Source organism: Rattus norvegicus, chromosome 3 (assembly GCF_036323735.1).
Source record: "Rattus norvegicus strain BN/NHsdMcwi chromosome 3, GRCr8, whole genome shotgun sequence".
NCBI classification, from domain to species: domain Eukaryota; kingdom Metazoa; phylum Chordata; class Mammalia; order Rodentia; family Muridae; genus Rattus; species Rattus norvegicus.
The window spans coordinates 72,571,782-72,595,094 of record NC_086021.1 but is presented as its reverse complement, the minus strand read 5'-3'; the positions used below and the strand labels follow the sequence as shown (position 1 = coordinate 72,595,094).

Genomic DNA, 23,313 nt, shown 5'->3' with positions numbered 1-23,313 from the left:
TTATGTTGTCAGATCACAACAGCTTGGAAGTTCAACTGTAGTGGATCAGATGCCCTCTTCTGGCATCCTAGAGTTCCCTGTCTCTCAGTCTATGTCTCTCTCTGTCACTCAGTCTCTCTCTGTCTCTCTGCGTCTTTGTCCTTCTGTCCCTTTCTCTATGTCTCTATCTGTGTCTCTATATCTCTGTCTCTTTTCCTCTATCTCTGTCTGTGTCTCTGTGTCTCTGTCTCTTTTTTTTCTCTATACACACACACTATACAAAAATAAAAATAAACCTTAAAAATTTGGAGCGATTATTTCTGGTGGCTCGTGATAGTTTCAAAATTTCTGCAACTGTGCTCTAATTCTGCACTCAGTAAAAATAAAACATCCTGAAGCACAAAATGAGTAATGGAGGCCTACTCTTCTTATTGTTTGTTTCTTTTTGGATATTTTGAGACTTCTCAGTCTATAGTTTAGGCTAGCCTATATCTCACTGTATAGCACAGGTGGGCCTTGAACCTGCAGCCATTCTCTTGCTTGAACCTCCTAAATGTCAGGATTACTAAATGACCTGTGTGAGTCATCAAACCTGGCAAGTAGAATGCTGCCTTTCTTATGTAGCAAGACTCAAGGAATATTTAGGACACAGAAGGGTTAAATCTTTCCTTTCATCTCATCAGAGAAGCAAGTCTTGTACAAGTGGACAGCTGCACTTTATATTATGCAAACATCGAGAAAATTCCTTGAAATCTCAACTCTTATTTATGTTTTGAGAATTAAATGTATTAATTCCTAAATTAATTATTACTATTAACATAATGTGGGTAATTTTATTGTCAGGGTGCTTTACAAACAATAAGTTTTATTCTAGGTCTCAAGGTAAAAAAAATTCAGTAGCTCTTACCTTATCAACTGTTTGGCGTTTAGGTGAATTTATCATAGCTCTGATGGGCAATGAGCTATTTAAAAAATATTACATGTACTACCAGAGTCAAAATCTAATTATATGCAGAAATGCTATCTTGCCCTCTCTGGGAACATGAGTCATAGCTACTAAAGTTACTTGGTGGGGAGGACTGGCTTTTGAAAGCCCTGCAAACCCAGACACACCCAAAGGACAAGGATAGAGCTGGACCAATACTAGACCGTTACCTGTTTCTTGAACATATTGACGAAACTGTGAAGCTTGGTTTGTTTCCTCCGTGTGCTTTTCAAGATGTGACATCTGTGTTTAAAGACAATTTAAAAAGAATAATTGTTTTGAGGAAGTTGGTGATTTGAGCAGTGAACGTAATCTTCATTTTACAGTGTTTTTCCTCTGAGAATTTTGTATGTGTTGACGGATGCTAGCTACCATTTCTATTGTTTATTTTCATGTGTATGCAAGTTATAACAGAACATATGTGAACAGTACCTAACCGCAGGCATATTTTTAGGATGCTTGTTTCGTCTTAAAAAAGTATTTCCAGCTGGAAAGTGGGGTTAGACACACTGCTATATATTTACACTAAATACATGTACAAAAGCATATGTTTAGAGGAAAGTCAGAAATTCTACACAGTTCTGAAGACTGTTTGAACGTTACTGTGCTCTTAGGCAATTACCATTTCAGCTTTGAAGACATCAGTTCTGTGTCCTTTAGAAACTTCTTCTTCATTCCTTCTTATTTCTTGCCTGTTGTGGATTGCCTCCTGAAAATGAGCAGTTGGACATATAAACAGGCTGGCAATTCTTAAGACACATTTGAAAAATGAACTATTTTATTAGTGTTGTTTCAGTAATAGATAATTCTGAAAAGAGGAGGAAGGGAAAAGAGGAGGAAGAAGAAGAGGAGGGGGAAGAGGAAGAAGAGGGTGAGGAGCAAGAGGAGAAGGAGGAAAAGCAGGATCGGGATCCATGACACCAGCAGCTACCAAAATGTAATGCTGTAAATATAGTTATTTAAAGTTCTGACTATGAGTAACTGGGTGTTGACAGATATGAAATGACATCAACTCCTTTCTACAGGCCCTATCAGAGAACTCCTTCCTTTGTCTTTGGAAGCTTTTAGAAGCTGCCAATTTCCTTTGGTCAAGGCCTTCTCTTTTGTCTAGCTAAGGTCCTTTTCTCCCATCACCTCATAGCTTTATTTGATTTGCGACCTTAATTCTAATTTGTAAAGTAATTTAACTCATTCAAAAATTTTGGAGGTGAAGATATAAATATCTTTAGAAGTCATTGTCCTATCTGCTTCCTCTTGTAAGTAGCTTGTGTCCAATGTGTGAATGAAGATGAGAAATATGCAAATCATAAAGAAAAATATATTTTTGTTTTTTATTAGATAGGTTGTCATATGTTCATAACCTATTATAATATTTACACTGACTACCCAGTACAATGAGACACTATTGGGAGTGCCACAGCCTTGTTGGAATAGGTGTGGCCTTGTTGGAGGAAGGATGTCATTGTTGGGGTGAGCTTTAAGAACTTTCTCCTAGCTACATTGGAGAGAATCATCTCCTGGCTGCCTTCCGCTCAGGATATAGACGTTTTTGATTCCTCCAGCACCATGACTGCCTAGACACTGCCATCCTTCCTGCCTTGATAATACTGACCTGAACCTGTGAACTTGTAAGCTAGCCCCAATTAAATATCCTTTCTAAGAGTTACCTAGGTGATAGTGTTTCTTCACAGCAATGAACCCTAACTGAAACAACCATGTTTATTGTTGATCTATTCATAATAGCTAGAAATTAGAAACAACAACAGAAGTGTGAATAAAAGAAAAGTGGTACGTGTACACAATGGAGTATTACTCCCGCTGTTGAAAAATGACATCTTAAAATTTGCAGGCAATTGGACAGAACTAGAAACAGTTATTCCAGCTGAGATAACTCATTTTGGCTGAGATAGCTTTCTGAGACTCAGAAAGATAAATATGATATGCATTTGTTCACATATGAGTATTAAGCATTAATTATAAGGAAGTTACTACAATCTGTAGACAGAAAGAGGTTAGGTATAGAGGAAGGGACTAGGGCAAGACACATGGATAGAATAGATTTTATTCGTGTATTGCATGTGTCTGTGGGGGAAATAAGGGACTAGAAAGGGAAGGTGGGAAATAGGAGGGAAGCTAGGGTTTAGGGAGACAATGGTGGAAGAGACAACTGGAAATGAGGAACATTTGAGAGGCAGTATGGAAACCTAGTTCAGTGGAAACCTTGAATATATAAAGGAAATCCTAATGAAGACTCCAAATAATAGAGGAGACAGAGTCCCAAATGGCCATCTATTGTCACCAAACAATGACTTCATTATTGGTACTCGGTTATATACAATTGAGCGGTTGGCCAAAGGTGTCTGATAGAAATTGTCGAACAACTCAGGCTGTTGCCAAGACAATACATTGCTCTCCATAAACTGACAGCAAGGCCGTGTAGCTGAAGACAACCTCCATACAACTCATTCGAAATGGTGAGCTGGTGCCTATTACATAGAGCATTCACACCGAAGTTCAGTGTCTTTATGATAAAGTAAGGTACATAAATGCCAAACCATTTCACAAACCCTTTGATCTAAAATGCTTCCCTTCCTACAAAATATGCTAGAACAATGGTGGTACAAAGGCTTGTGGCAGTGACCAGCCAACATCTGGTTTGGCTTAAGGCTCACTCCTTGAGATGTCGCCCATATCCCACACTGTATATGACCGCAAACCAGAGACTGGATAGCTCAGAGCCCTAGGGTAAAACCAAATGCAATGGGTCTTTTAAAACATAGTAATAAAATGACACCTAATGCTATTCTGTTATACTCATAGATCAGCGTCTTAATCAGCCAACATCAGAGAAGGTTCCTTCTGCAGCAGGTGAGTTCAAATACAGAGACCCACACACGAGACAGAGACACCTTGGAACCCACAGTTGTAAGTGGGATGTCTTCATCAAATTCCTCTCATCAGAGCTCAGGGAATCCCAGGAAGGAGGAGGCAGAAGTGTGTAATATAGCTCTGTGTGTGTGTGTGTGTGTGTGTGTGTGTGTGTGTTTGTGGGTGTGGTGTGGTTTAGGCATTGAGGATGGCAGGAGAGTAAGTCCCTTTAAATCAAATGAGCAACACTCATATGAAGTCACAGAGACTGAGGCACTAAGGGCCTAGACGGGCTCTTGTCCAGGCTCACTGGGCATTCATTAACATATATTATTGTTTTCTGTTTAGTATTTTTATGGTACTTGTGAACGTGTGGACAAGTGAGTCTCTGACTCTTAGACCTTCTCTTGGGTTCTTTTTCTTTGGTTTGTTTGCCTTATCAAATTATTATGAGATTGTGCTTGCTTCCTCTCATTATTATATTTTGTTACGCTTTGCTGTTATCTCTTGCGAGGCTGTTCTTCTCTAATAAGAGACAGAAGGGAGTGGATCCAGATGGGAGCAGAGGTTGGGGGTGGGGGAATTAGGAGAAATAGAGGGAAGACTAATCAGGAGACAGTGTATGAGAAAGGAATTATTTTAAATAAAAGGGAAAATTATTAAAAAAATAAAAGTTTAGAAACCTGTGATTTAAAGATTTAGGCATACATTAATAGAATCATATGGATTTGTGAAAAAATATGGAAAACAGGGATGTACACAGCTGACTTTCCAAGAATGCATGTGTTTGGAATTATGTAAAATTGGACTTTCACATTTTTATTTATGCCTAAGTGATTAGTACTACTTTTGAGATATATTTTTTAAAAAATTATTTGCTAATAGTGAGCGTAATCCAGTGAGCCTAGGTACATTGCTTTTGTTAAGTAACAAAATAGCTAAGAACTAAAGTATATATTTACAGTGAGTTTGTTTTAAAGTAACACTTTATAACCTTAATTAATAAAATTAATTCATGGCAGCTTGCTTTTGGCTGCATCTCTTGTAACTTATATTATATATACAGGGTGTAACTTGTGTGGCTTCTCACAGAGGTGTTTGCACGCCAGGTGAGACAGCTGATACACTAAGCAACAGGTGTTCACTGATTTAAAGATAAGTAGGATAATCTAATTCCAATATAGTTTCCCAGGAAGGAAAATTTTAAAATGTTGCCCCAGAAATCAACAAAATATAATGGAAAATCTGGGGCTTATATTTTAAAAGTTATTATGTTTTATTAAGCTGGAGCAGATCACTGAATTTGTCTTTTTTTCCTGAAGAAAATAGTTCCCAGTTCCTAGTTAAGGACTTGTGTACTCAAATGACATATAAATTTCATTAAAGACAACTTCACATGATGAATGAACCAGAGCAGAAAGAAGGAATAGCATAGCAAATTCCCATCAATACATTAATTCTATTTGAACTCCTATTTGCCCAGTTGTTGTTGATAACTAAGGGACAGAACAATGAGAAGGAACTAAAAAAAAATACTATTTCTTCTAGGAAGAATGAAGAAACGAGATGATCCACGTTGCTTCCTGTAAGTTCAAAGATACAGAATCTCATGGGACAAAATGCCTTAGGATAGTCAGGCTTTACCTAATGGTATTGGAAGCATTGTACAGAGTGGAAAGGTAAGAGTAACCCAAGACAGCAGAAAAATGCATGGAAACATAGGGTGACTTTCGACCAGTGACAGAGCTTTCCGTCTCTAGAGAAAGAATGAGAGTACCCTTTAATGTTCTAATATCAATTCGACAGTGAAAGAGCAGAGGGATTTGAGAACACCAGGAGAGCCAGGGGAAGGGGGCCTTGAGGAGGACAAGTTCCTCTAAATCAAAAGAACAAGCTTATATGAACTCAGGAAGATCTTAGCTGAGGTGCAATGTGACCACTTTCACTGAGGCAGGTCTCTGTCCAGAAGCCCATGTGCTAGCACTCGCCTTTAAACTCACCACATTGTCCCACTTACAAAATGTTCACATTACAGAAATTAATGCCTCTTTCTGCCTTTGAAGGGTGAATACCTGCTAACTGGTTTATATTTTAACACTACAGTATATGACTGACATACAGCAGTGGCCACTCTTCTTGGATGAGACACGTGCCATCAAGCCAATATCCTTATTATTTTCTAACAGTTGTGACGATGATATTTAAGATATGCTTTTATTCCGGTAACCATAGAAATCTTAGTTTCTGATACTTGCCACCAATTGTTATTCCGAAAGAGTAAAGTGACAAAATTCTCTTGCATGAAAGACAAAATCAAAATACTTGAGATAGCAAATAATGCCATTTGTTCTAGGGGAAAAAAGCCTAGACATGGATGCATTTGAGATATAGCTCGAAATGTATCCCTTTTCAGAGGAAAAAAAGAGTATAGTTAGCATGTACATATTCAAGAAAAACTAGCCAGTGTTTATCACCTCCAAATCCATTTTCTTGTAGGAGATGGGACAACAGAGGCAATGCAAGTGCACATCAACTGTATTTATAGTAGCAGTTTTTAACTTCAGCATTTATGTGCCATTGCTAAGTAGAATTGTAATTGCCACACTAGTTGGATATGGGATCATCAGTGCATGAATTTTACTGTCCCCCGGTTGCCATAACTTACACCAAGTCTTTCTTAAAATATTCCAAGATTGTGTTCCTGTCATTTATTCTGGTTTCCATTTTGCAAGTATTTAATCTGAATTTTAAATTTGACTCTAATTTTTGTTGTCTGGAGTTTCGGATTATGGTGTAAGGATACATCATTATAATGCACAGGCGGAACTCAAATTACACAAATAAAATATAATAAAGAATTCTAGTCAGAACACTGCACACATATTCACATGAAACGATACATGAAATTGGTTGCTGAAATTAAATTCAACTAGAGACCAGGCTGAATGAGAAAAACATGCTGTTTTGTTCCCAGGTAGATTAGCCCATAGCTAGGAAAGAAGAGTCAATCTTAACTTCCTCCTGGACTGGATACATTGTAATCTTTGGCAAACCACTAAATCACACTTCAATTCAGGTTTTTCATTTCACATTACCATTAAAAGGAAGAAGAAGAGGATCTATATCTGAAAGCTGAAAGACAGATTTAAGCACAATTGTCAAACATTATTAAGGTAAATGCATGGCTTACATGCATTTGATGTCAACTCATCTAATAACCAGGTGTATTGCATACAATCTTTTAGGAAGTTTTTCTAGCCCAGAAAATGTTCGTACTCTGACTATTCAATTTGTTTTGGTCATTACAGGAAAAGGCATCGTTGATTTTTACCCACAAAAAATGCATATTCATTTTAAGGCAATTGGGGAAGAAAAAAATTTCTCTCAAAGTGAAAAATAGTTCATGTTCTGTGTCAGTTGAGACATTTTGCAGAAACCTATCTCATTTGTAATGAAAGTAGAAAGGGCTATGCTGTGTTAACTTAGCTGCATTTCTGTCAAGCAGACATAAATGAAACGAAAACATGCCAGTTATCCCAAGGAGAAGAAAACGTCAAGGTTCAAGACTGCTAGAGCAAAGGGCTCTTTCTTTTCATGGCTGAGTTTCAAAACCTATGCTCGAGTCAGATATTGTTTTGATTGCATGCATTCAAGTAAAAATGTTTCTTCTTGCTCTCTTTTTAAACAAACATTTTTTAAAAAATCTGCTCAGAGCCATAACATACTACCTGAAATATACCTGTTGGGTTAACGGTTTGATGTGTTTTTCTACATTATTATATTCTTTGAAGGCTCGACTCGAGTTTATTTATTTATTTGTTTTTAGGGCATTTCCAACATTTCCTCATACTGTCAGATATTCTTGCATTTCTTGTCCCTAGGACTGTCTACGTACAACTTTTTAGCTGGTATACTCCACAGCTATCGTTAACAGGCATGATTGCTGGGCGAAGCTACTGGAGTTAATGCGTATGATATTAAGATGACAATTAGTTGACGAAGTTTACTCAGAGAAAGGTGCTTGAGTCAGACGACCAGACTGTCTGTGGGACAGTAGGGACAGAGCAGTAGTAAGAACGTCATCAGAGGGAAGAGCAGCTGTACCAAGAAACGACAAATACAAAACCAGGTAAAGAATCTTCGAACCAAGAAAACACACTCTTAACCACCATTTTAAAATGTGCTAAAAAAAAATGGTCCATGGTCATTTTTTTAACTGAACTACTATTACTCACAGAGCTCCTGTAGCTGCCGAGTACTACATATAAACAGTGAGAGGATGCTCTGATGGAATTATTGTGATATGAAAAGCAGATTATGGTAGTTGTAACAATGGAAAATGCTTTGTTTAATTTTAAATTTGTATAAATTATTAAAAAAAAACAAGTGTTAAGTCCTGATTGTTTCATGACTCAGTACACTCAGAAGCAGAGTTTTACTTGTTGCAGTAATAATTACGTCTCAAATTATGAGACTTTGCCACAAAGATTATTATGTTTTTAAGGGGCTGAGAATTTAAAATATTTAAAAAGTTGAGATAGTGACGTTCCTTTTAAAAAATATTGCTTTCTCAGATGGCAACACATACATTTATTTGCTCAAGCATTGTGTTGCAAGAATATCTCCATGTCTTTGTGCTAAGCATTGGTGACATTATTATAGTTCCTGAGATCCTATTTTGATCATATGTCTATCATCTATCATGTATGTATCTGTCTATCATCCATTCATCTATATATAATTATCCATAACCTATATATTTTGATATTTCTTCTCTGTGGATTGACTTTCAAATGTATATGCAAATATACACATTCATATTTATTGTTATATTTATAAAAGTTCTTGGGTTGAGACAAGATACTAAATACTTACAAGTGTGTGTGTGTGTGTGTGTGTGTGTGTGTGTGTGTGTGATTATGAAAGTTTATTGCAAGACTCTTGAAGAGAACTATTATGCAATTAATTTAACTCTTTCATCCAAGAAGATTTTGGTTACGTTTGCGTATTATATCAGCAGTAAGTTTAAATAAAAGATGCTTAGGTTAAAGCGGAAAAGGTGCGTGTGTCCTTCTCAGGGTGGATTGTGACTACTCAGTGCTAAGTTTAAGTGCTGGAACACTGGCTCTCCTCCTCTTTAAGCACGTTACTTAAAGAGCCATCAAGTCTGGGTCTAGAAGAGCTGAAGACCTATTAAAAACAGCCTATAAAATATGCACTCTCAACTGGGCCTTCGAACATATTAGTTACATAAATAGCAATATTTACTTGGCAAATGGAAAAAGCAGCTTACTATAAACATTCAACTTAGAATAAATTAAAAATTCTCTCTACAGACATTTTGTAGAAGTGTGTTAATATATTATTTCAGACCCACATAAACTAAAATATCTTACAATCAAACAGAAACTAGAATTATAAATAAATAAATAAATAAATATATAATGTAATATAATAAAAGGAAATGGACAAAACTGTAAATGCAGTAACATTATCCATTAAAGTTTTTTTAAAAAGATTAAAAATGTCTAAGAAAAGGTAGTCAGGAAGAAGAGTTTTCCCTATAATAGTTAATGTAAGGCAAGATGGGAAAATTCTATCCCTTACTGTGCAATCCCCACTTAGCTCTCTCAGGTACAAGGCAGCTAGCAGTACATCAATTCCTCTTCAGCCAGAGCTCTCTTCTCTGGCCCACTTAACTCTGCAGAATTTGAACTGTGTCAACATTAATACTCATCCTATTCCATCTAACCGTAAATCAATCTTCGCAGTCCTAATTATCTTTCTGAAAAGCATGTCCGTTCATCCTACACCCTGCCAACGTTTCAGGTGGCTGGAGAACAAGGTGACAATTCTTACATGCGACATACCAATTTTTCTTCCATTTTTAGATTGTGCCTCCAATAGCATGTGTAAGCTATTTCCCATTTTACAAAGAATACATTCACGTTTCATGTTGCATTAGTTGTCCCTCAGTCTAAGTTATTCCAACTTAGTTTCTTCTGAGTCTCTTCGGCCTTTAGGCATCTTTAATCTTCTATTGCTTGAGGGTTTTTTTTTAACAAGTCCAGAAACACAAGAATGATTAAGTCAAATTTCAACACACACTTATTTCCCTGTAGAGGATAAGTAGTAGGTTGGGGCATGTTCTTTAAGAGAGAGGGACAAATTGTTTATATTTTCATTTTTCCAAACAATCATGATCCCTTATACATGGAAACAATGTCTAAAGACATGGGCAGAGGGTTGCCCATGTAGCCAGTGGAACTATTGTTTTAGTTTTACATGAATTACTATTATAGTGAACAGTCAGTTCACAGCATATTATTTAGAGACTGATTTCCACACTTCACCTTTTTAATAAAAGCCATTGTTGTATGACTTTTATCTTGACTATAAACAGTACTATATTTTTAAATATTTAATTTATAGCATTTATACCTCTCACTTTCAATTACAGGGGTCTGCCTCATGGCACAAACAGAAACGAATTATCAAAGAGCTGACAGGAGTGTGGTAGCATCTCAGGCGTCTCTAGGACAGCAGGAACGAGTCTGTACCCAGAAACAATGTAGAAGATATTTGCCATACATTATGGTGATCTATACTGCAGCTTAGTTCATTGACTTCGTATGCCAGTTCTCAGCTGGAGGTCTGATCAATACGGTATAGTTCAGAGACACAGATCCTGGATTTTAGGAAGGCTAGTGAATGTGTCTCCTAGGGGTGACAGGTTTTGTTTTTATTGAGAAACGAAATCAAAAGAAGTTTGTCAAAACACGTGGTCATTCATTTCTCCTTTAAAACTCATTAATGGTAATTTCTGAAGTATGCTTAACCAAATGGAAACTGGTGAAAGACAAAAGAGAGTCCATAGCACTCCCTTTTGACATTAGACAGCATAGTAAACAGCATACTCAAATCTGTGAAGAGTTGATTTGCCTTATTTATTTGCAATGGATTTGGTATAATTTTATAAGAACTGCCTTCAGACGTTGACAGCACAACTTGCTTGCTAAGGATGTCATTAAGAGTTCCTCCTACACAAACCTGCCTGACTGTATTCCCCTTCTGAGTCTATATGGCCATTGGACCTTTTCTGAATGAAATGACATTTTAATCCTTACTTAAGATCTTAACAAGAAAGATGACTGAGAAAGTAGATTTGGCTTTCACATGAGTACCGTAGGTTGTCTGTGCAAACAAGGCATTTCGTTGTAAATGCTAATTACAATTAAAGATGAGTTAGATTAATCACTTGTGGTTCCTTTAAAATGAAGGGGAAGGCAAATGTGATTATCTGTGATTCCATGGGTGACTGTACCCACTGGTGGCTCCCAAGGAGAGAAGTGTACAGCGATAGGCAGAACTTCTGGATTATACCTGGAGCTCACCATCAGATGAGCTGAGGAATGAGGTAAAAGAGTCAAAATTAATTTCTACTTCACATAGAATCCTTGTTGCTAAGCTTTTGAGGCATTGGTTGCGGAAAGGCTGAAGGAGACAGGATTCTTTTGAGAGCATGCTGGCACATATCATAGAATGCAGAAGGCCCATTGTGCTATAAAATGTACAATTTCACAAAACATTTTAGGCAAATTGATTATACATCAGATTAACAAGAAAATGGGGTTAAAGGAGAAATGAAATAAACAATTTTAAAAAATACAAACAGATCTGGGTGATAACAAATACCTGAGATTAAGGCAAGAAGGCAAGATGGCCATGTGTTTGAGGCTGGTCCTGGCTGTACAACATAACAGTCTTTTTTTTTTTAACGAAAAATGTATTAAGCAATTAACTGGAAAAATCTGTAGATATACTATGATTATAGTGTATCAAGCAGCAGCCCAGTACGCTTTTTAACACTCAGACACAGTAAGTATAGTAACCAGTATGTATTTGCAGCCTCCTCCTCCTCCTCCTCCTCCTCTTCTTTTCTTCTTCTTCTACTTCTTCTTTTCTTCTTTTCTTCTTCTTCTACTTCTTCTACTACTTCTTCTTCTTCTTCCTCGTCTTCTTTTCTTCTTCTTCTACTTCTTCTTTTCTTCTTCTACTTCTTCTTCTTCTTCTTCTTCTTCTTCTTCTTCTTCTTCTTCTTCTTCTTCTTCTTCTTCTTCTTCTTCTTTATTTTTTTCAACCTTCTTAAAGTACAGAGTTGCTGTTAAAATGTCTTCCTATGACAATTCCCATAGAATAGTGAACCAAAAACGAAAAAGACTACAGGGGAAACGAACATCTTAGTTGACAATTAAAGAAGAAAATTAAGGTCTAGGTGGTTTATGAAGCCTTTTGAACAGTAATGGGTGATCTAGTCTTTATGATAAAAGACTCCTAGACAGGAGGCCTCACCATAATAATGATGTTATTGAGGCCTGCAATATTGCCTTCAAATGCTCTGATATGTTACAGTATGTTTTACAGTTTGTGTGCTGACGGTGGGGAATACATATTAGACACTTTAGCATGGTATACTTGAATCTCTAGAGGGCACCGGTATTTACTCAAGGACAAGCCAGATCCAGTGGACTTGACTTTCCTTGTCGATATTGACGGGGTGGTTGGTATATTTTATGCCCTATTCTGTCAATGGGGAGGGGGCATAAGTAGCCTCCATTTATCCTTTGTTACTAATGAGATGAACAACTTTCTCTTTAGTATAGTCAGATTACTCAGGAGCGAAAGGTAAGGAGAAAAATCCAAAGAAAATCCATTAGAAGACAGTCTTCGTCTCTGCTCCATAATGCTGAGATTAATGAAGAAACTAGAGAAATGAAAGATATCCCTAACATATTTGTGCAATGGCATTGTTTTAAGGACAGAGCCACTTAGTGCCTCTTCCTTTCTCAGGCCTTGATGTTCTCCAAGTTCTTTTTAGCATGATAATTTATTTGTAATTATGCAAATGAATAACTAAATGAACATCCAGAGAATAGACAAGCTTGACTCAATCCAATGATTTTCAAAGACCCACGAGGAAGAGTTTATTTTGAGAGCTACAGGACTGAGAAGTACACCAGAATCAGCTAATAATAGCCTCTGATTTCAATTGCTTACAACAAACACCTATTTTTTATACAAGTAACCATGTGAAAAGAAGCACATTTTGCAGATTTCACGAAGTTCTACAATTGCAATGATTCTGCCATGAGAATGTTTTCTTTTGTTGTTATGTTTTCCTTATTTCCTACAGCATACCCAAACGCAAGAGCCTAAAAATTGGTATAGCTTGCTACTTCATTAAAATGAAACAGCTGAAAACACAGCAGATTTAACTAGTTTATTAGGAAGCATTATCCAGATATATGTGAACTGTGTTTACTATAATTACACAAAAAGATAACCCATATTTCTAAGTTACTCCGAGTTTTCTGGTAGAAGAAACAGTATAATACTATTTTAACTTTTCCTAAATGTCTATTAGCTCTCATAAGAGCCGTAAAATTTCAAGTATTTTACATGATTATCAACATCAAACACTTTTGGAAGGATCCAGTGAAGTGTGGAGAGGCCATTGGGTTAGGATTTTTTTTGTCTTTAGTGGGAAGACTCGAGTGTTGTTTGTCTGGTTCAGGAACCAGGAGAATGTCTCCGTGGTACCTTGATAAAGCAATTCGGACTCATTTAACTTTAAAAGAGGGAGAGATATAAATGTAAGTGTGTTTGTCTTCTGTAAATGGAACTGAAACTGTATTCTCTAACCACAAACAGGTCTATAGAAACAGAAACCCACAATACCATTAAGAACCAGAGCTGCTGTATCAGGGAGACACCAAAAATTAGGGTGTGGACTTGCTCCTATAAATTCTATTTGGGAGAATGAATAATGAAAGTTTCAGAAAGAAAAGCAACCAATTCAAGATTTTCTGTTTTTGTAGCAGTTTTCCTTAAGCCTATTTGCCCCTTCCTTCACATCCCCCCTATATTAAATATTTTAGACCCCTTGAAACCACCAAGATCAGTTCATTTATTTTTCTTCCTTTCTCCGCCTCATTTAGCAGTAGAGCAACTGACTCTGAATGGATGTTCATGCAGATGGCGTTATTTTACCAGGAAGATGTAGTCCATAAAAGACTCAGGCCAACGTTCTGCACAGTGCAGGTGGGGATGAGATTCTCTGTATAATGAGATAGCAGAATGTGCTGCTGTGTGCCCAAGAGGAGGGAGGAGACAAGCCCTCTGTGCTTCAGCAGGATAATTCATCTACCGACAGGTTCCACCTCACAAAGCTAAAAGGCAAATTGCGAAGGAACCATGACTGAAGCAATACAGTCATGCCTCAGCAGACAGTTACCAATTACCGTCGCCTGTATTTAGGGACAGCAGAGGTTGCAGATTATTGTGCCTGACTGTAGAGTAATGTGATTGACGTTAGTACAGCACAGATGTCCATCTTACCCTATTTTATGAGTTACCCTTTGCATCCTAGGGAAAGATTACATGTCGGTTTAGTCATGGGAAGATCTAAGCATCTATAGGCACCTTTTCTGCAATTACTTAATGACGTTTTACACTTTTCATTAAGTAAAGCTCTGTGGCATTCACAAAACATTATTACTGGTATGGAAATATCAAAGTTCCCTGTTAAGTGCCGCTAAGTTAATTATTGCCATCTGTAGTGAAAAAAAATATACTCACTGCATTATATAAATCTAAGGGTTTTCTTTAGTATAGAATAGTTTATTTAGGGCATGGGGAGGGGAGTTGAGAGGGAGTAGAGGCAGAGAAAGGCAGAGAGAGCAAGAAAATAGAGAAGTAGAGGAGGTGAGGCTGGCCTTGAGCACGTGGAGAGAGAGGGAGAAAGGGAATGAGCATAGAGGGGGGAGGGGTAAGGGGACAGAGCAGGAGCAAGAAGGGAAGAAGAGCAAGAATTAAATTTAAGTTTTAATAAATTCATTGAACACTAATTTAATAAGCCAACAAATTTATTTATTCCTTTGAATTATTGTTGTTTCAGGTTTTATTTGTGTGGGAGTTTTTATTTTTTTATTGGATAATTTCATTATTTATGTTTCAAATGCTATCCCCTTTCCCAGTTTTCCCTCTGGAAACACCTGATCCAGTATACTCTTTGGTTTGTACTTTATTCCCTGGGAGCTTTGGGGTGTCTGGTTGGTTGATATTGTTGTTCCTATGGGCTAGCAAAAACTATTCTCAACAATAAAAGAACTTCTGGGGGAATCACTATCCCTGAACTCAAGCAGTATTGCAGAGCAATAGTGATAAAAACTGTATGGTATTGGTACAGAGACAGACAGATAGACCAATGGAACAGAATTGAAGACCCAGAAATGAACCCACACACCTATGGGCACTTAATCTTTGACAAAGGAATGAAAACTATCCAGTGGAAAAAGACAGCATTTTCAACAAATAGTGCTGGTTCAGCTGAAGGTCAGCATGTAGAAGAATGAAAATCAATATAATCTTATCTCCTTGTTCAAAGCTGAAGTCCAAGTGGATCAAGGACCTCCACATAAAACTAGATGCACTCAAACTAATAGAGGAGAAAGTGGGGAAGAGCCTCGAACACATGGGGAAAATTTCCTGAACAGAACACCAATGGCTTATGCTCTAAGATCAACAATAGAAAAATGGGACCTCATAAAATTACAAAGCTTCTGTAAGGCAAAGGACTCTGTCAATAGGACCAAATGGCAACCAACAGATTGGGGAAAGATCTTTACATATGATAGAAGGTTAATATCCAATATATACAAAGAACTCAAGAACCCTATTTAAAAAATGAGCTCCCGAACTAAACAAAGAATTCCCAACTGTGGAATGTCAAATGACCTTGAAGCACCTAAAGAAAAGTTCAACATCCTTAGTCATTAGGGAAATACAAATCAAAACAACCCTGAGATTCTACCTCACACCAGTCAGAATGGCTAAGATCAAAAACTGGTGACAACAGATGCTGGCGAGGATGTGAAGAAAGAGGAACACTCCTCCATTTTTGGTGGGATTACAAGTTGGTACAACCACTCTGGAAATCAGTCTGGTGGTTCCTCAGAATTTGGACATAGTACTATCTGATGACCCAGTTATACCACTAGTGGGGATATACCCAAAAGATGATCCAACATATAACAAAGACACATGCTCCACTATGTTCATAGCAGACTTAGTTATAATAGCCAGAATCTGGAAAGATCCTAGATGTCCTTCAACACAGAAAGTGTGGTACATTTACACAATGGAGTACTACTCAGCTATTAAAAATAATGACTTCATAAAATTCTTAGGCAAATGGATGAAACTAGAAAATACCGTCCTGAGTGAGGTAACCCAGTCACAAAAGAACACACATGATATGCACTCACTGATAAGTGGATATCAACTGAAAAGCTCTGAATACCCAAGATACAGTTTACAGACCACATGAAGCTCAAGAAGAAGGAAGGCCAAAGTCTGGACGCTTCAGTACTTCTTTGAAGAGGAAACAAAATACTCACAGGAGGAAATACAGAGACAAACTTTGGAGCAGAGACTGAAGGAAAGGCCATCCAGAGACTGCCCCACATGGGGATTCATCCCACATATAGTCACCAAACTCCGACAATATTGCTGATGCCAAGAAGTGCTTGCTGACAGGAGCCTGATATAGCTGTCTCCTGAGAGGAGTCTGAGTCTGACAAATACAGAGGCGGATGCTCACAGCCAACCATTGGATGGAGAACTGGGTCCCCAATGGAGGAGTTAAAGAAAGAACTGTTTTAGTTTTGCTTAATATTTTAGCATGCCTTAATTTACATCATGCTAGTCCACATGCTTCAAAATTCTAATGCATCATAAAATTCTAATGTAATTCTAATGAAAAACAGTACTTTCAATGTAGTTTGTCACTAAGAAAACTATTAACGTGGTTTGGGGTCCTCATGATTGTCTGCTTGGCTCTCTAACCACAATTTCTACATTTTGCCATAGATTCTTTAAAGTTTTCTTTTCTTCCATTTTTATATTCTCATGTTCTGTTCTTGACTATAATAAGCATCTCGAGAGAGAGGCCTAAAGGAGAAAGAAGGCTCTAGCTTCAGGAGAGGCAGCTAAGCAGGAAGCCTCCTCTGGTGGCAGAGGAAGAGAAAGGGGAAAGGGGAAAGGGAGAAAGACAGACAGGGAGAGGGAGGAGGGGTGGAGGAAGGAGAGGGGGAGGGCGAAGGAGGAGAGAAAAAGAAGGATCAGTTCTGAAGCAATGGATTTTGTAGTAGAATTGCCCCAAGTTCACTGTTACAGACTCGAATGACTGAGAAAGCCAGGCATGTACCAGGAGTCCATAGCCCCAGGATTTGGAAAGTGGGGTGAAAGAATCAAGAGGTAAACATGGTTATGTAGAGAGTTCAAGGCCAGTCTGGACTACACAAGACTTTGTTGTTCACAAATAAATAAACAACCAAATACTCAGACAAAAGAATGATTCAGAGAGACATATCCTTCCAATCCTTGATCTATCCAATGAATTAATTGGAACCAGCACAGAGTTTCCAGGAAATTCCACTGTATTGGCCCAAGGGAAATGGGCTTCAATGCCAAAATTCCTACTGAGACTCTCAGACCCAGACCAACAAGGAGGATGCTTTGATTTCATTCTTATAGACTAGGTTTAGGCATAAGATTAGGAAGTGCCTTTTCAGGATGTCTGAATGGCTGAATAGGAAGCCCGCTTCAGGCTTAGAGGTTTATGGAAACAGCAGACATCAGATTCCTACAAACCCACCACTGTATCCTGTAACTAAGTCCAGGCAGTAGTAAGGCAGGCTTATAGAAAAGACGGCCCTATCTTCCATCTTCAGAAATACGGTTCCTATTACACTTTGGTAGCAAGCACAAAATGTGGTTAATGCACTTCCCAACTCGAGCACAGGAGCTTTTCTTAGACTATAATCTCATGAGATTCAATTTCTATTAAAAATAGTCTGCGACTGTATCATGACCTATGGAGATACAGAAAGTTGGGTATGGGGGCAGGAGGGTGGGGGAAGGTCAGTGAAAGAGACAACTGGTGACGACCAGCTGTAATATGATACAGCAAGAGTGCCATGGGTGTTGACACTTAACGAGGAAAGGCACCGAGGAAATGGTTACTCACGAGCCTGGGAAAAAGTTCTGAACACAGGGTAGAGGAAAAGCAGTCGATTCATGAAATTTGTACCTATAAGACCACAACGGGTTTGGAGTCCGCACCTTTCCTTTTCTCTAAACTGAAGGAAATATAGAAGGACCGTGTAGAGTTATAATGACTGCCTAAGGCATAGTCAGCAACCGGATGTTCTCATAATAGTCAACTGAAGTCTGCCCAGAGCAGCTCCTGCAGATCAGCTATGCGAGCATTACAGATGGGAACTGGCGAGGCCAGGAGCACCATTTAGCAAACACTTGGGCTTCTCATTCGGAGTCAGCACTAGGCAATGCTTTGCCACTTAAACCAGAGACATTGAGGAAGAGCTATAGAGGATAAACAGCTTAAAGGGCTGGTTTTAGAAAACAAACTAATAAAAAAAACCCCAAACTAAAACAAAACAAAAGCAAAACAAACAAAAAGATAGCAACAGTGAAAGCTTCATCCTTTGTTTTAATTTTTAGCTAAGCAGCGCTGTTACAGGCAACCTGTTACGGACTCTGTTAATGTGGCAATACCTCTGTCACTGTCCCAACTACACAAACCATAGAGTGCCACAGGTTACGTTCTTTCCTTCCACCCGACAGCTGAAATGTGCTGCGAATCGCACCTTACAGTGCCGTGGTTTCAGTCTAAGTAGAAACGGGCAAACCACCTCTGTGAGTCCTCCTGTTTTCTTCATTTCTGCAAGTAGTAGAGCTTTTGGTCTTTTGCCTGGTTCCATTCATACACTAACTAAATCATCTTCTTTTCTCATATGTCTTGTCACAATACTGTGAACAAAGTGGTCTCCAAAGCCAACGCTAGCCTATTCAATGGCTTCCACTTAAAAACCAAACTCTCTTCACGGCGGCACGGTGGAGCCATGCAATGCCTGCACAAAGGAGGCTTTACCCTCTCCCCTCTCCTTTGTCTTCTGAGCAGTTTGACTCCTCATCTTTTTCATTTCTTAGATGAGGGCTGGGCACTTTTCCTCAGAGGAAGACCTGCTTACTACTCTAATTTTTCAAAATGTGCACTCAGCAGTGTTTCTGACGATTCCAGAACAACATTTGCCCAAAGCACAGACAGGTATGCTCATTTTAAGCTAATTCCCAATTATTTCCGGAGTTCCCAAGAAACAGTTGTTACCTAGAGCTACACAAAGAGCCCACAAGAATGTTAAGGTGTAACAAAAGGCTTCTTTGTGCCCTTACACTCACATAAAGATTTTTAAAAAGTCATGTTTTAAGTAAAGAATGATTATCCAAAGTAAAGTGCCTAACATATATGAACTGCTCAGCTATTCCTGTCTTCCACCACACATATTCTCCTCAGCCTCTCCCTCTGCCTCTCCCCTCCCCCTTCCTCCTCCCCCTCCCCCTCCTCCTCTCCCTCTCCTCCTCCTCCTCCTCCTCCTCCTCCTCCTCCTCCTCCTTCTTCTTCTTCTTCTTCTTCTTCTCTCTCTCTCTCTCTCTCTCTCTCTCTCTCTCTCTCTCTCTCTCTCTCTCTCTCTCCCTCTCTCCTCTTGTATTCCTGTTAAGGTGTAGCAAAAAAAAAAAAAAAACAACCCTTACTGGGCCTTGATGTTATATACTAGCAGCCAGAACTGGTGAGCTCTGCATTTAAATCCTTATAACTAAGAGAGTTTGTAGCATTGCATTTAGCAGCGCAATATAGCACAGGACAGGTGGCTGACCCTGAGAGATTATAACCCAAGTTGTCTGACTCCGGAGCCAGAGGCCAAACATACTCCAGATTGCCTTATTTTGAGTGTTAATATTTTTAGTTATAATATTCATTTAAAGTACTGCATGCAAATGAACTATAATACAAGACACTTGTTGTTTCAATAGTGATCCGGTTCAGGGCAAATTTATGACCTTGAAAAGTGATATTTGTGGAATACACTAAAGGTAATTTTAAATCTGAGTAACTTGGCCATGGGCACAAAAAACTGATACAAATACATTTAGCTTACTTGAAAATAATTACAGGTCACCTTTGTAGACCCCAAACCGATGCACGTCAGATTGCATCTATCTGGAGCTGACGGAAACATCTTTTCTTGTTGGTCTAAGAACTAACGGTGTCCAGGGATCCGTCAGAGCCATGAAGTCTTTCAGAGGACTTCTGTTTACGTTTGCGGTTCTGCAGCAGCAGATGAATGTGAAAAGCATGCGCCACCACTTGGCACATCTGAGATGGCGTCAGGGCCAGGGACTCAGAGGCTTTCAGCTCATGCTGAGGCTCAGGGCATCAGATCCACAGGGAAACCATTTCCTGGGTGCTCCACCACGGTGAGCCCTTCCAAAACATTTGGAGCCCCATCTGTTCCTTCTCCCTTAAGCCACAGAGTGAGACAAGAAACTGAAAGAAACCAAGCAATTTCCAAAAGAAAGAGGCTTCTGGGGCACAACAATTAGAGGGCTCCTCAGCTCTCCACAAAGATGGGGCAAGAGAATGACGACATTTAGGTAAAAATACTCAAGGTAAATACTGAGCCTGAGAAGAGGGCCCAGAGCGCCAGGCTAGCTCCATGGGGTCTGAGGATTCTTTTGGAGGGTCTGGGCATATTTTAGAACTAGGCTACAGTGACATAAAATAACTCCACAAGTGTATAAAACGGTCAATGAACTGTACCCATAAAGTGGGTGGATAGCATGGTATGCAAATCATATGTTAACGAAGCTTCTAAACAAGGAGGAAAAGAACAGGATAAAAGCCCTAAGAACACCAGACTGGCACACGGTCATGAGCATGGGGAGACAACGACAGTTTCTTTTCCATTACACGTCCGTGCCACCCTCTGCTCCACACACATTATGAGGTCCACATCTGAGGTTGAGACAGCTGAATTTTTAAGATTATAGGGGAGCTGGTGCCCTTTTCTGACCTCTGTAGGAACTAGGCACATATAAAGTCCATGTACATACCTGTAGGCAAGACGCTCATAGAAATGAACACATCTAAACCATAAAAATTAAAAGTCAAAAAGTGTTCCTTTGAGTGGTATTTGGCTCTTAGCATGAAGGATCAACTGTCTTTTCTAGTATAGAATGCTGAAAACTCATTCTTCATAAGTGGAAAAAATTAAAGGGCTGATAGGGTAAATCTGACATAAATAAACTGGAGGTATTCTGAGTGGCTCATTATCCTTGGAGAGAGACATATGTCAATCATTCCTGCTAGAAGGAAAAACAATTTTTTTAATGGCAGTCTCCGTGAGTGCTGTTAAAAACCAGTAATAACCAGCAGGGAAACCCTATGAAGATTTCTATGTATATGTGTATGTGTATATGTATGTGTATGTGTGTATGTGTGTGTGTATATAAGCAGTCTCATTATGCAGCATGGGCTGGCGACTTGCCAATAGACTAGGCTGGCCTCAAACTTGGACTATTTCTGTTCCAATCTCCCGAGTGCTGGAATTGCTGGTATACTCTACTCCCACTCAAAAGTCAATTTTGTCCTGCTACTAAACACTTCTCTCAGGGATCGAGGTGGCTTCCTTCCTCTAATTTCCTGGGCATCACTACATATGCCAACGAGGCATTATCTTGTTTCACACTTCTGGCATCAATGAATGTTCTGGTGTCTTGGTTCACTGAGCGACATGCAGGCTCATGGGTTCGAACACTTCTTTCCTAGCCAGTTTTGGCGCTGTTCTGGGAAGTTTTGAAATCTTTGATTTGTTGCCTTGCTAGCAGAAGAAGGCTGCGGATGCTGGCAGTGGGAGGGCTACTGCTCATCTCTCACTCCGGCTGCAGTCCTGAACTGTCTGCTTCCTGATCTTCTAGGACGTGAGAAGCAACAGTCTTCTGACACAGACCAAGCCACAACAGTTGCCTTGTCCACCATAAGATACTGAATCCCCTGAGACTGTCAGTCCAAATAAACCGTACCTTCTCTACCATCAGGCATTTTGTCACATGAAAAGCCACCAACAGTTCTCCTTCCAGCAGGTGTAAAGCGAATATGGAGGACTTAACCTTTCTCGGATAGCTCCGTTTTCAAACCCTATCTCTAAGACAAATGGTTACCAAAGAGCCAATTACCTTGAACCCTCTGACTTCAATACAACAAGAAGGAAAGGGGCAGATTGGACTTAATTATTGCAACTAATGAAAACATTACTAACGGTGACATTAAATATTGTCAGAAATCCAACACCAATGTTCTTTATTTTTCATCCTAATTAAATCCATCTCTCAATTAATATTAGTTACTGCATGTCACCCAATTAAATATGTTTGAGCAAAGGAGGACTGATCAGGGAGCTGGGTACCAAGTACTTTCAATAAAGCCAAAGTATTGCAAATGCTAACCGAGCCAACGATGTCTTGTGTACAGGCAGAATTAATGCTCTGTTTATTTTCTTCCATCCCTGGGGATAAAAGTACACACATTTCGGATGCATTTGGGCCATTTGGAAAGCTTAAGTGGGTATCTAAGACAGGTTTCACTTTCTCTCCTCTAAAACCAAATTTGACATTTATCTCATATTTCTAATCGATTTAAATTAATGCCTTCTTTTTTTTTTAAGGCAGAAGTGATTTATTTCACAGGATTCTACATGCAGTGGGCAATCAATGCTGCTTACAAGTTTAATCTATTTGTGATTGCCATATATTGTGAAGTGCATTGTAGTGGCTTAGATGTGTTTATCCTTGGGGAATTGTCAGACATTTTTACTATAGCTAAATGCAGAATGATAAAACTGAAGCTTAGACAGGTCACTAAATCTAAATATTCTGTGCGTGGTTTTCATTGCTTCAATGTGCTTCAGTGTTTCACAGCACAAAAGAATCACTTAGTTCATACAATGTTCTAGGCATTGGCTTGCCATTTACAGTTTTCGTTTTTATTTTAATTATGTGTATGTGTGTGTGTGTGTGTGTGTGTGTGTGTGTGTGTGTGTGTGCATGTGTGTGTGCCTGTCTGTCTGTGTGTACGTCTCTTCATGTGTGTGCAGTGCCTACGGAAACCAAAAGAGGATAGGCCCAAGGAACTGCAAAGTCAAGGATCACATGACTGCATCGTGATGTCGATGTAAAAACAGTATATACTTTCCAACACTGATCGACCCCCACTTCAAGCTCTCAGGTTTGTTTCAATCTGTATGAATACCAATTTATTTCTGTAAATAAGCCCAGGAGCTATATGCTATAATAATCTTGATTTTACAAATAAGGAAACTAAGTTGCCAAGAAGTGAAAGACCCTGCTGTCACACAGATAACTAAAGGAATAGGAGCTTGGACCCCTATCTGTGCCCTGACTACCATAAAGAGGCCACACTTTGCCAACTTTCCAGCTACTAATATACATCGCCTGTTTGCAAACTTTCCCAAAACGTAACGATCAGCGAACAGTCCGAGTCG

General features: G+C 38.8%; 1 protein-coding gene across 2 annotated transcripts in view; it reads right to left on the bottom strand.

Annotated features, from left to right (window-relative positions):
* Positions 1 to 23,313, bottom strand: part of Xirp2 (xin actin-binding repeat containing 2) — an 86,882-nt gene that overhangs the window by 25,962 nt on the left and 37,607 nt on the right. For both annotated transcript variants that reach the window (XM_017591688.3, NM_201989.2), the window contains exons 4-5: positions 1,587 to 1,673; positions 1,135 to 1,207 (exon numbers count right to left, since the gene is read on the bottom strand). In XM_017591688.3, coding sequence (XP_017447177.1) covers positions 1,135 to 1,207; positions 1,587 to 1,673 — 160 coding nt within the window. The remainder of the gene's footprint in view (positions 1 to 1,134; positions 1,208 to 1,586; positions 1,674 to 23,313) is intronic.